This window comes from Columba livia, chromosome 29, assembly GCF_036013475.1.
Source record: "Columba livia isolate bColLiv1 breed racing homer chromosome 29, bColLiv1.pat.W.v2, whole genome shotgun sequence".
NCBI classification, from domain to species: domain Eukaryota; kingdom Metazoa; phylum Chordata; class Aves; order Columbiformes; family Columbidae; genus Columba; species Columba livia.
In genome coordinates, this window is record NC_088630.1 from 2,445,038 (window position 1) to 2,457,336 (window position 12,299).

At 69.8% G+C, this 12,299-nt stretch overlaps 1 protein-coding gene across 1 annotated transcript in view; it reads right to left on the reverse strand.

The window, feature by feature from the left end:
• KMT2D (lysine methyltransferase 2D) overlaps positions 1–11,482 on the reverse strand; it is a 32,569-nt gene extending 21,087 nt beyond the window's left edge. The window contains 21 exon segments of the mRNA XM_065043781.1: positions 2,014–2,130; positions 2,218–2,361; positions 2,435–2,650; positions 2,745–2,792; positions 2,879–2,988; positions 3,073–3,237; positions 3,320–3,501; positions 4,596–4,700; positions 4,810–4,920; positions 5,248–5,361; positions 5,562–6,412; positions 6,495–6,629; positions 6,881–7,773; positions 7,907–8,073; positions 8,143–8,257; positions 8,340–8,505; positions 8,626–8,788; positions 8,902–9,013; positions 9,143–9,551; positions 9,657–9,742; positions 11,247–11,482. Of these exon segments, the coding sequence (XP_064899853.1) occupies positions 2,014–2,130; positions 2,218–2,361; positions 2,435–2,650; positions 2,745–2,792; positions 2,879–2,988; positions 3,073–3,237; positions 3,320–3,501; positions 4,596–4,700; positions 4,810–4,920; positions 5,248–5,361; positions 5,562–6,412; positions 6,495–6,629; positions 6,881–7,773; positions 7,907–8,073; positions 8,143–8,257; positions 8,340–8,505; positions 8,626–8,788; positions 8,902–9,013; positions 9,143–9,551; positions 9,657–9,708 (4,375 nt within the window). The 5' untranslated portion in view covers positions 9,709–9,742; positions 11,247–11,482.
• Between the last annotated feature and the right edge of the window lie 817 nt (positions 11,483–12,299).

A 12,299-nucleotide genomic window follows, 5' to 3' on the forward strand; every position in this document is an offset into this window, starting at 1 on the left:
TGGGGGGGGGGAAGGGAAGGAAGGAAAGGGGGGGGGAAGGAAGGAAGGAAAGGGGGGGGGGGGAAGGGAAGGAAGGAAAGGGGGGGGGAAGGGAAGGAAGGAAAGGGGGGGGGAAGGGAAGGAAGGAAAGGGGGGGGGAAGGGAAGGAAGGAAAGGGGGGGGGGAAGGGAAGGAAGGAAAGGGGGGGGGAAGGGAAGGAAGGAAGGGGGGGGGGAAGGGAAGGAAGGAAAGGGGGGGGGGAAGGGAAGGAAGGAAAGGGGGGGGAAGGGAAGGAAGGAAAGGGGGGGGAAGGGGAAGGAAGGAAAGGGGGGGGGAAGGGAAGGAAGGAAAGGGGGGGGAAGGGAAGGAAGGAAAGGGGGGGGGAAGGGAAGGAAGGAAAGGGGGGGGAAGGGAAGGAAAGGGGGGGGGAAGGGAAGGAAAGGGGGGGGAGGGACAGGAAGGGAGGGGGGGGAAGGGAAGGGAAGGGGGGGGGAAGGGAAGGGAAGGGGGGGGGAAGGGAAGGGAAGGGGGGGGGAAGGGAAGGGAAGGGGGGGGAAGGGAAGGGAGGGGGGGGGGAAGGGAAGGGAGGGGGGGGGGGAAGGGAAGGGAAGGGGGGGGGGAAGGGAAGGGAAGGGGGGGGGAAGGGAAGGGAAGGGGGGGGAAGGAAGGGAAGGGGGGGGGAAGGGAAGGGAAGGGGGGGGGAAGGGAAGGGAAGGGGGGGGGAAGGGAAGGGAAGGGGGGGGAAGGAAGGGAAGGGGGGGGGAAGGAAGAGGGGGGGGAAGGAAGGAACGGGGGGGGAAGGAAGGGAAGGGAACGGGGGGGGAAGGGAAGGAAGGGGGGGGAAGGGAAGGGAAGGGGGGGGAAGGGAAGGGAAGGGGGGAAGGAAGGGAAGGAAAGGGGGGGGGGGAAGGAAGGGAGGAAGGGAAGGGGGGGAAGGGAAGGGAAGGAAGGGAAGGGGGGGTAAGGGAAGGGAAGGAAGGGGGGGGGAAGGGAAGGGAAGGAAAGGGGGGGGGAAGGGAAGGGAAGGAAAGGGGGGGGAAGGGAAGGAAGGAAAGGGGGGGGAAGGAAGGGAAGGAAGGGGGGGGGAAGGGAAGGGAAGGAAGGGGGGGGGAAGGGAAGGGAAGGGAAGGGGGGGGGAAGGAAGGGAAGGAAGGAAAGGGGGGGGGAAGGGAAGGGAAGGGAAGGGAAGGGGGAAGGGAAGGGAAGGGAAGGGAAGGGAAGGAAGGGAAGGGGAAGGGAAGGGAGGGAAGGGAAGGGAAGGGAAGGGAAGGGAAGGGAAGGGAAGGGAAGGAAGGGAAGGGAAGGGAAGGGGGGAAGGGAAGGGAAGGAAAGGGGGGGGGAAGGGGAGGGGAAGAAGGGGGGGGGAAGGGAAGGGAAGGAAAGGGGGGGGAAGGGAAGGGAAGGAAAGGGGGGGGGAAGGGAAGGGAAGGAAAGGGGGGGGGAAGGGAAGGGAAGGAAGGGGGGGGGAAGGAATGGGAAGGAAAGGGGGGGGGAAGGGAAGGGAAGGAAAGGGGGGGGGAAGGGAAGGGAAGGAAAGGGGGGGGGAGGGAAGGGAAGGAAAGGGGGGGGGAAGGAAGGGAAGGAAGGGGGGGGGAAGGGAAGGGAAGGAAAGGGGGGGGGTGGGAAGGGAAGGGAAGGAAAGGGGGGGGGAAGGAAGGGAAGGAAAGGGGGGGGGAAGGGAAGGAAGGATAAGGGGGGGGGGAGGGAAGGGAAGGAAAGGGGGGGGGAAGGGAAGGGAAGGAAAGGGGGGGGGAAGGGAAGGGAAGGAAGGGAGGGGGGGATGGGAAGGAAGGAAAGGGGGGGGGAAGGGAAGGGAAGGAAGGGGGGGGGAAGGGTAGGGAAGGAAAGGGGGGGGGAAGGGAAGGGAAGGAAAGGGGGGGGGAAGGGAAGGGAAGGAAGGGGGGGGGAAGGGAAGGGAAGGAAAGGGGGGGGGAAGGGAAGGGAAGGAAAGGGGGGGGGGAAGGGAAGGGAAGGAAAGGGGGGGGAAAGGAAGGAAGGAAAGGGGGGGAAAGGGAAGGTGTCACTGGGCCCTACCGTCCTCGGGGTGCCCCTCAGCGCTCAGCCCCTCGCGCCCCACTTCAGCCAGCACCACCGAGACCTTTTTCAGGCGGGTGTGGGACTTGCGCTGCCGCACCATGAAGCCGCCAATGCCTGGGGGGCAGAGGAAGGGGAGCTGGGGGGTCACAGTGGGGCTGGGGGGTGGCTCCAGCCCTGGGGGTGGCCCAGGGTGACACTCACCGGGCCGGTAGGGTTTACGCTTCCTCTTCTTGCTCTCCTCCGGGTCCTCCAGCCCCTTCCCCGAGTCCCCATCGGCTCCAATGTCGCGGTCGGGACTGGCCGGAGCCTCCAGCTTGATCTCGCACTCCATGTGCTCAACACCCACTGGTGGAGGAGGAACACCACGTTAACGGTGTCCCCTGGCACCCCCACACCCCACACCAACGGGAAAACGCACCTTCAGCTTTGAGCAGCTCGTCAGCGTCTAGGTCACCATCCTTCTTGTCATCGGGGCCCAGGGGGTCACCCCCCTCCAGCGCCCCGTCCCCGTTGAGGGCGCCCGGCCGGCCCTTGCGCTGCCGCCGCTTGTGCAGGGGCGAGAGGGAGAGGTTGCGCAGCACGGCCATGCCCGTCTCCGTCAGCCACACGCCCTCGAAGCGGAAATACTGGGGCTCTGTGGGGACAAACACGTGTTGGGGACAAACGCCGGCACTGGGGACCACCCCGGGGAGCCCCGACCCCGGCACCGATTACTGCCCTGCACGTACCCGGCTCTTTAGCCTTGATGGCGGCGATCTCCGGGGGAGGCGTGGGCACTGCAAAGGGAAAAGCAGATGGAGAGATGAGTCCCCATGTTCCCCAAATGTCCCCCAATCCCCACAGGCTGCCCCCGGGCGCTCACCAGCCGGTTTGACCACGTAGGGCTGGCAGGCGCTGCAGTCGAAGCCTTCATCCGCAGCCTGCTCCACCTCCTCCTCCGTCAAGAGGCTGTTGCACGCCGCATGCAGCCACCTGCGGGTGGCCGGACACGTCACGCACCCCTCGGCCACCCCAAATACCAAACTCCCCCCCACAGCGAGGGGCCGCGGTGCTCACCGATCGCAGTGCCGGCACTGGATGAGCAGGTCGTCCTCCACGTATTTTTGGCGGCAGAAGGGGCAGACGACCAGGCTGGCGCAGGGCGCGCAGTGGGTGTAGTTGTTCTGCCACTCGCAGTGGAAGCCGGGGGACGCCGCCCCGCACTGCACGCAGCACACGCACCTTTTTTGGGGGGAGAAACCCAGGTCAGCACCAGCCCTGAGACCTCGCGGGGCTCCCCTCGTGCTTCCCCCCACACACGCACCATTTGCACTTCCAGCCGCCCTTGGGGACGGTTTGCAAGGGGGGGTCCAGGCAGTAGGTGTGGTAGCTGATATCACAGTCGTCGCAGAGCAGGAGGCGGGAGGGGTCGGAGGCTTTGCCGCACACCTCGCACACGATGCACTCCACGCAGCGCCAGCCCTTTAGCAGCATCACCTTCGTGATCTGGGGAAGGTGAAAGGTGGTTGCTGAGCACTGCGCACAGCCACAGTGGTCCCTGGGCTCAGTTTGGCCACAGGAGACACCTCAGGGCTTGGCAGGGCCATGGGGGACACCTCAGGGCTCAACACAGCCATGGGGGACACCCCAGGGCTCAACACGGCCACGGGGGACACCCCAGGGCTCAACACGGCCACGGGGGACACCTCAGGGCTCAACACGGCCACGGGGGACACCTCAGGGCTCAACACGGCCACGGGGGACACCTCAGGGCTCAACACGGCCACGGGGGACACCTCAGGGCTCAACACGGCCACGGGGGACACCTCAGGGCTCAACACGGCCACGGGGGACACCCCAGGGCTCAACACGGCCATGGGGGACACCCCAGGGCTTGGCAGGGCCATGGGGGACACCCCAAGGCTCAACACAGCCATGGGGGACACCCCAGGGCTTGGCAGGGCCATGGGGGACACCCCAAGGCTCAACACAGCCATGGGGGACACCTCAGGGCTTGGCAAGGCCATGGGGGACACCCCAGGGCTCAACACAGCCACGGGGGACACCTCAGGGCTCAACACAGCCACGGGGGACACCTCAGGGCTTGGCATGGCCACGGGGGACACCTCAGGGCTCAACACAGCCACGGGGGACACCTCAAGGCTCAACACAGCCACGGGGGACACCCCAGGGCTCAACACAGCCACGGGGGACACCCCAGGGCTCAACACAGCCACGGGGGACACCCCAGGGCTCAACACAGCCACGGGGGACACCCCAGGGCTCAACACAGCCATGGGGGACACCCCAGGGCTCAACACAGCCATGGGGGACACCTCAGGGCTTGGCAGGGTCATGGGGGACACCCCAAGGCTCAACACAGCCATGGGGGACACCCCAGGGCTTGGCACAACTGCAAGGGACAGCCCACGACTCAGCAGCAAAGCCACCCCTGGGCTCAGCACAACCACACGGACACGCTGGGCAGGACCTCGTGTGAGTGCCCCAAGGGACGTGACCTGGCCGCACGGGTCCCCGAGGGGGACAGCACGGTCCCACCCGCCCAGCGCAGGGCCAGGGCACCCCGTCCCCTCCCTCACCTTGCTGTTGACGCAGTAGGGGTGGTAGCACTGGGAGCACTGGGAGCAGGCGAGGAGGTGGCCCTCGGCCCCGCGCCCGAAGCTGCCGCACACCACACACATGTCCTGGGGAGAGAGGCCGTAAGAGGAGGCGGAGGGGGAACAGGAGTTGGGGGGGGGGGGGGACAGAGTCTGTCCCATCCCATCTGTCTGTCCATCCCACAGCGCCCGTTACCTGCATGAGCACGAACTTGTCAGTGTTGGAGAAGAGAACGACCGTGTTCTGCATCGTGTCGTCATCGTCCTCATCCTCCTCCTTGCTGGGTGAGCTCTCCACGTCGGCAAGCTGGGGAACACAGCAGCGGGTCAGCACCCAGGACCCCCACCCTCTGTGCAGTTTTTGGGGGGCACCAGTCGCAGTTTGGTGCTGAACCGGTCAGGGGGCAGCTCTGCACCAACCCTATGCTTGTGGGGTGAAACCCCCAGACCCACGGCACAATCCCAGGCACTCGCCTCCCCCCGCAACCCCCACCCACCGCGAGGGCTCCCGAGCTTTTCCAAGGGCCCAGGATGGTGGGGAAGGGGACAGCGGAGACGCTCGGCTCTCAGTCCTGCCGCCTAACAGCTTGGGGACCCCCTCCGGCCCCCCACCTCTGCCCCAGCCCAGCCTTACTGCTAGGGTGTCAACGGACGAGGTGGTCGACTTCAGGCGCGCACGGCCCCGGCCCCGGCCCCCATGGGACCCACCTCGGGGGCGTCTCCTCCCCGGGAAGCTGCTGCTGCGACCCTAAGGCCAAGGGGAGAGGGGGAGTTACAGCAACCTGGGGGGACCCAGCCAGCCCCCCGCCGCGCGTCCCGGCCGGGCAGGGGCAGCGGAGAATGGCCCCATCCCACCCCCAGCACGCACTCGGCCCTCGCCCACTCGCCGCAGGGGCAGGGGGGATGGTGGGTGCCTCCCGCACTGGGGCTGGCGGGGTCCCCCAATACCTGCTTGACACGGGAACGCCCCGGGGAGCTGCGCCGCCGGCTCTTGTCCCCGTCCCCTTTGGCGGCTGGCTCGAAGAGCAGCGAGTCGTCGGTCTCGGCACCCAGCGGCAGCGACGCAGCATCCTCCTTCTGCAGGCTGGCGTCAGCCAAGGCTGGGCCCAGCTCGAGGGACAGCGACCCCCCACCCTCGGGGTCCGGGGACCCCAGCAGCGGCTCCGAGCCAGGGAAACTGCTGCTGGTGTCCCCCTGGCTCAGATTGGAGATCTCGTTGAGGATGTCGGGCCGGGGACGCAGGGTGGGGGGCTCGGGACCCGCCTCGTCCCCACGCCCCAGCAGCTTCTCCCCAGCAGCGCAAACCTCCATGGGGGTCTCGGGGCCCAGCTCCTCTGGCTCCAGCAGCAAAGGGGACCCCTTGGCTTCGGGGTCCCCCCCAGCCCGACCTTCTTCCAGCGCATCCTCCTCGCTCAGCGGTGGGGAGCTCCCGCTCGTGCCCTCCCGCTCCAACCTCGGTGCCTCTTCCTCCTCCTCTTCCTCCTCCTCAGGCAGGCCCGGGAAGGGCCCCAGCTCTGGGGCTGGGCTGGCGTGGGGGGCGGCTCCGGGGGGGCTGGCTGGTGACTCCCCCTCGCCCCCGGCCATCTCCATCTCCTCATCCTCCAGGGGCTCGGTGGGGGCCGGGGCGCAGACAGGAGAGCCCAAGGGGGGCGGTGGGGAACCAGGGGGCTCAGTGTCCATGGCGGTGCTGGGGCTGCTGGGGGGCTCGGGCAGGGCTGGGGGGCGCAGCTCGGGCACTTCGTCCTCCTTGGTGTCAGGTGATGGGTCTCGGGGGAGGACGGGCGAGACAGCGCGGAGATCTGGGGGTGGGAAAGGAGGGGATGGTGGTGACACTGCAACCCCAAGAAACCCCCCTTGGCCCCAGTGTCTCCTCAGCCTTACCTGGGGGAGCTGGGGGTGGCGGTGCCGTCTCGGGGGGCAGCAAGGGCTCCAGCTCCAGCTCCATCTCCTCTTCGGGGAGCACCGCTGGGGCCAGGGCTGGCGCTTCCTCTGCCACAGCCACCTCGGGGACGAGACCTGTAGGACAGGGTGCAGGTGAAGGGGGCTGTGGGGGTCCCCTCACCCCCTGCACTGCTTGGAGAGGCAACAAGCATCACCACAAGACCCCCCACGTACCCCCAAAGTGGGGCATTGAAGCATGAAATCAAGGTCAGCAGGCAGAGGCTCAGACAAGACCAGCGCTGGGAGAGGACCCAGGTGTGGGACCCCCGCACCCATGGGAGACAGAGAGAGGAGAAGAGGGACAGACCCAGAGATCCGCCATTTACCTGGTGGCGTGGGGTCCTCCTCGGGGGGCGGCTCGCTGGGGAGCGGCTCTTCGGGGGACAGCTCGGCAGGGGGAAGCTCCTCGAGGGGCAGCTCGTCCAGGGGGCGCTTGGTGGTATGCAGCTCATCGGGGGGCAGCGCGTCAAGGGGCAGCTCGTTGGGAGGCGGCTCGTCGCGGGGAGACTTATCGAGGGGCCGCTCATCAGGGGGCGATTTGTCAAGGGGCAGCTCACTGGGGGGCGATTTGTCAAGGGGCAGCTCGTCGGGGGGCGATTTGTCAAGGGGCAACTTGTCAGGGGGTGATTTGCCAAGGGGCAACTTGTCGGGGGGCGATTTGCCAAGGGGTGGCTCATCAAGCGGCAGCTCGTCGGGGGGCAACTTCTCGAGCAGTTGCTTATTGGGGGGCAGCTCGTTGAGGGGAGGTACGTCAAGGGGTTGCTCGTTGGGGGGCAGCTGCTCGAGGGGGGCTCCATCAAGAGGTGGCTTCTCAAGAGACAGTCTCTCAAGGGGCAGCTCATCAGGGGGTGGCTTATCATGGGACAGCATGAGAAGAGGGGGCTCCTCGGAGGGCTGCATGAGAGAAGGGGGCTCCTCGGAGGGCTGCACGAGAGGAGGGGGCTCCATGAGAGGAGGGGGCTCCTCGGGGGGCTCCACGACAGGAGGGGGTTCCTCAGGGGCCTGCACATCGGGGGGCAACTCATCAGGAAGTGGCTTGTCGAGGGGCAGTTCATCAGGGGGCAGCTCCGCAGGGCTCGGTTTGCCAGGAGGAGACCCCCCAGCGCCCAGGGGTCCCTCCCTGGGATCCCCCCCAGGCTGCGGCTTCTCGCTGCACCCCACGGGCTCTGGCGAGGGGACGGGCACGTCCGTCGGTTCACTGCAGTTGGGGCACGTCAACCTGGATGGGGGGAGCAAGTGAGGGGGGCAGGGCTCAGACCACCCCCTCCCCATGGCCACGGGACACGACCTCCCGGTCACAAAGTGGGCACTCGCGCGAAGCCCCCAAAAGCGGCCCCCCCATCCCCACTCACGTCTGGGCGGGGGGGGCTGGCTGTGGCGCGTGTGCCGGTGTCCCACGAGCGTTCTGGGCGCCGCGGTGCTGCTGGCAGCCCTGGCACAGCGAGTAGCTCTGGTACCACTGGCAGCCAGGGCCGAGCTCTGCCGGGCGCCGGCCACAGTCCGAACAGACCCGGCAGTTCTGGGGGGGCAGAGGCACGTCATGGGGGGCCAGGTACCCCTGCACCCCCTTAGCAGGAGCGGGACAAACCTTGCACTTCCAGGAGTCGGTGGGGAGGCTCTCGATGGCCGGCTCCATGCAGAAGGTGTGGTAGCCCTTGTCGCACGCCTCGCACACCAGCATCATGGAGTCCTGGCCGGGCTGCCTGCAGGGGCGAGGGGGTGAGGGCTGCGTCCCCATCCCGTATGTCCCTTGTTGTCCCCCCGGCCACGGGGACACGGACTCACCTGCAGGTTTGGCACACTTTGCACTCGGGGCACTGCCAGCCCGAGCGCTTGCGAGGCGTCAGGGCGACATCCAGGCAGCCCCCGTGGTAGTGCTGCCCACAGCCCGTACAGAAAACCAGGTCCCGCAGGTCACCCGGCCCATCGCACACCGAGCACCGGGCGTCGTCTGCGTAAGGGGAGAGGGGGGGCAGCCGTCAGAGCCACCCCCGCGCTGGATTCTGCCCCTCTGGGACCCTCCCCCAGCACAGGAGGGGACCCAGCACCCAGTCCCAGAGCCCGTACGCACCCATCTGCAGGGCCTCGGCCAGGTGCTGGGGACAGAGCAGCCGCAGCGTCTTCATGGACTGGAAGCAGCCGCTGGCAGCGGCGCAGGGGAAGTGGTAGAGCCGGGGGCAACCGGCCGCCCGGCACGGGATGGTGGCCCCCAGCCGCTGACAGTGTTCACATTTCTGGAAGTGGAGCAGCGCGGTGGGGTCAGAGACGATGCCCGTGGGGAGGCCAAGCTCCCAGCCCCCCCAGGACCCAACGCAGCCCCACCAACCGCCCCCCGGGACCCACTCACCTGTGAGATCCCTGAGAAAACAGCTCTGACCACGCCGGCCGTCCCCGCCGCCTCCTGCCCCACAGACCAGGCTGCGCACCAGCGGTGGACCCAGCAGTGCCCTGCAGGGAAGGGGTGTCAGGGACAGGAGCTTCTAGCCCAGGCAGGACACCAGAGCAGGCAGGGACAGGGACGCTCAGTGGACCCATGCCCGCTAAAACAAAAAAAAAGCTCTCTAAACAAAACAAGGTAATAAAAGACTAAGAGCTGCACCGGAGTCACCTGCTCGGAGAAGCCGATCTGCGCCAGGTCATCGCCCACCGGCTCCAACTCCAGGGTGGGGTGGCCAGGACCCCCAGGGGGGTTGTGCCCCACCAGCTGCTCGGGCCAGTCCGGCGCCGGCTCGAAGCGCTGCAGCTCCTGCTGCCCGTGCGGGCTCCAGTCCCCACAGTTGCAGAGGGCGCAGCGGCGGGCCGGCGTGCTGCGAGACGGACGGGGGGGTCAGAGACAACCCCCGCCAGCTCCGTGCCACCCCCCCGTGCCCACGCAGCCTCACCTGGGTCCCTTTGTGTCCATGCTCTCCAACTCCGGCCCCGCGGAGGCTCCTTTGGGGAGTTTCAGGGGGTCCCCCTCCGCGCTGCCCATCTCCTCCAAGGCCACGGCCCGATCGGCTGCCGGGACAGCAGCTGTCAGCCACTGCGGGGGGGGACACAAGCACCCAGCGCCCCAGGGGGGAACAGCACCAGCGCCCCCCCAGCCCCCTGCCCTGGGCTCACCTGGCGCATCCGCATCCTTCTCCTCGCTGCCGGGCGGCTTCTGCTCGTCCATCCTGCCTTCGGCGTCCCTCGGAGGGGGCCCGCGGCTGTAGGGGGGCGAGATCTCTCAGCACAGTTCCACAGGGGCCCTTCCCCGGCCCCCCACAGCTCCCTATGACCCCCCCCCAAAGGCCAGGGCGGCCCCCTCCGGCTCCTGAGGGGAGTTTGTGGGGTCCCAGTGTCTCTCCCCACGTGCTGTGAGCGGGTCCTGGTTCCCCGGGGGGGTCCATGAGCCCCCGTGCCCCACAATGGGGATGGTTCTCCCCACTCCCCTGTCACCCGCCAGACCCCCAGTCCCTCAACAAGGCGGGGGGGGACAGCGCAGTGACACCCCAGGGCAGCTGCTCCCCACCAGCAAGGCCACGTGGGGGCCAGCGGTGCGTGACTCCAAATTAACACCGGGAGGGGGACCCCAGCTCCGCAGCACCCAGGAGGTCACCAGGACCCCCCCCAGAGCCACCCGGATCCCAGAGCAGCAGCAGCACAGGCTCTGCGGGGAGGGAAGCACCCCCAGTGCCTCCCGCCATGGGGCTGAGCGGGATTCGGGGTGCAGTGACAGAGCAGGGCCCCCCCATTGGCACTCAGGCCCTGCCCGTGCCTCAGTTTCCCCGGGGCCAGCATCAACCCGGCTGACCCCCCGGGGGTCCCAGGACAGATGCGGGGGGAGGTCACCCCCAGACCACCACAGCCAAAGCCCGGGGGGGCCATAGCCCCATCTCTTCCCGTGCACCCCAAAGGGAACTCAAACGGCTGCAGGGGGAGATGATGGAGACCCCAAACCCGACCACACGCCACGTGCGGGGGAAAGGGCCCCCCGACCCCCCCACGGGTGCACCGGGAGGGGCGCACTAGGGCAGCCCCCGGCCCCCCAAAACCGCGCTGCCCCCCGAGGCGTCCCGAGGGTTCGGGAGGAGCCCCCGGCCGGCACGGCGCGGTCCCGACACGGGGGTTCTGGGGCCGCCATCCCCCAGCAAATCCCCTCCGGTTCCCGGTAATCCCGAGGGGATTAGGGCCGCCCCGGGGCGGCTGCGCCCTCCCCGGAAGGGCCCGGGCGTGCAGCGGGGCCGGGGGGGTCGGCAGAGGGGCCCGGCCGGCCCTGCCCGCGCCCCCGGGGGGCAAGAGCACCGCGCGGGGCCGCCCCCCTCCCCGGTGCCCCCGGGCCGCGCGTCCCCCTCCCCCGTGTCCCCGGAGGAACCGAGCCCGCCAGGCCCCGTGCCCCGACCCGCCGCGGCCTACCCAGGCACCGGCCCCGGGGCCCCGGAGCGCCGGGCCCGGCCGTACCCGCGCTCAGGCGGCGGCGCGGCGGCCCGGGCCCCGCCGGCTCCCCGGGCGGCGGAGCATCGCCGGTACCGGGAGCGGACACAAAGGGAGCCGGGGGCCGCGCTCCGGGCCCGGGGAGGCCTGGCCGGGAGGAGGCGGCGGCGCGGCCCGGCAGAGGCGGCGCGGCCCGGGGCCGAACGCGGGGCCTCTCCCTTCCGGGGCCGCGGGGCCCGGGCCCGAACGCGCGGGAGCCCCGGCGGGACCGCCCCCCACCCCCCGGCCGGCTCTTACCCCCGCGGCCGCCCTACGCCGACGGGCCTCGGGGCGCGGGGCGGACGGTGCTCCCCGGCGCGGCCATTTCCAGAGGAAAGTAGGTCCCGCCGCCCGCCCCCGCCCCGCCCCGTCCGCCCGCCCGCCCCGCCGGGGCCGCCGCGCTGCGCCCTGGGGGCCGCGGCCGGGGGGCGCCGCGCCCGCACTACTTGGCGGCAGGGGCTCGGGCGGAGGGAGACGGTGCGCGGCGGGAGCTGCGGCCACGGGGGGTGTGACGGCGCGGGCCGCAGCGCACGCTGCCGGGAGGGATCCCTCCGCGACGCTTAACCCCGCCGGCGCCGGGGCGGGCGGCGCGCACGTGGGCACGGCGGGGCGGAACCGGGAACGGCGGCGGCTCCGCCCCCTCCCGCCCGCGGGCCCGGGACGGCCCCGGTGTCCTCGAGGAGCGCTCCGCGCGCGGTCCCGGCGGCCCCATGGGCAGCCGCCGTACGGCACCCGGGTACTGCTGGGCTACGGCCCTGCCCCACGCGTGCGGCAGCGCCAGGTGCCCGCGGCCATTCCCGGTACCGGGCAGCCGGGGCCGCGCACCCGGAGACCTCTCACTTGCCCACCCTGCACCCCGTGGGCACCCAGCCCTAAGTGGGGACACACGCGGGCCGACAGCCCCGAGCAGGTCACCCGCGCACCGGGCGGGACGGCGGTTCCCGGCTCAGGTCAGCCCGCCTGGCCGGGACCCTGCGGCGCAGCCCCGGGGACCCCAAAGTGGTCCCACTCCCCCGATCACCGCCAGAGACCCCGGACCCAGGACCCCCGGCAGGGCCAGGACAGCCCCGGGGCGACAAAGGGTGGCTATGGGGGGGACGGGACACTGGGGGCACAGACCACTGGCTGCAACATCCCAGGTTCCACTGCCCCCATCCCAACATGACACGGGGGCATAGAGCAACCCCCCCAACGCCCCCCTTCCCTCCTCAGCAGCTCCTCTCTAACAACGTAACTGAGTAATTAGCAGTAATTAGCTCAGCTGGGTGGAGATAAGCCACACGGGGAACCGCAGCCAGGCCGGGCACCCGG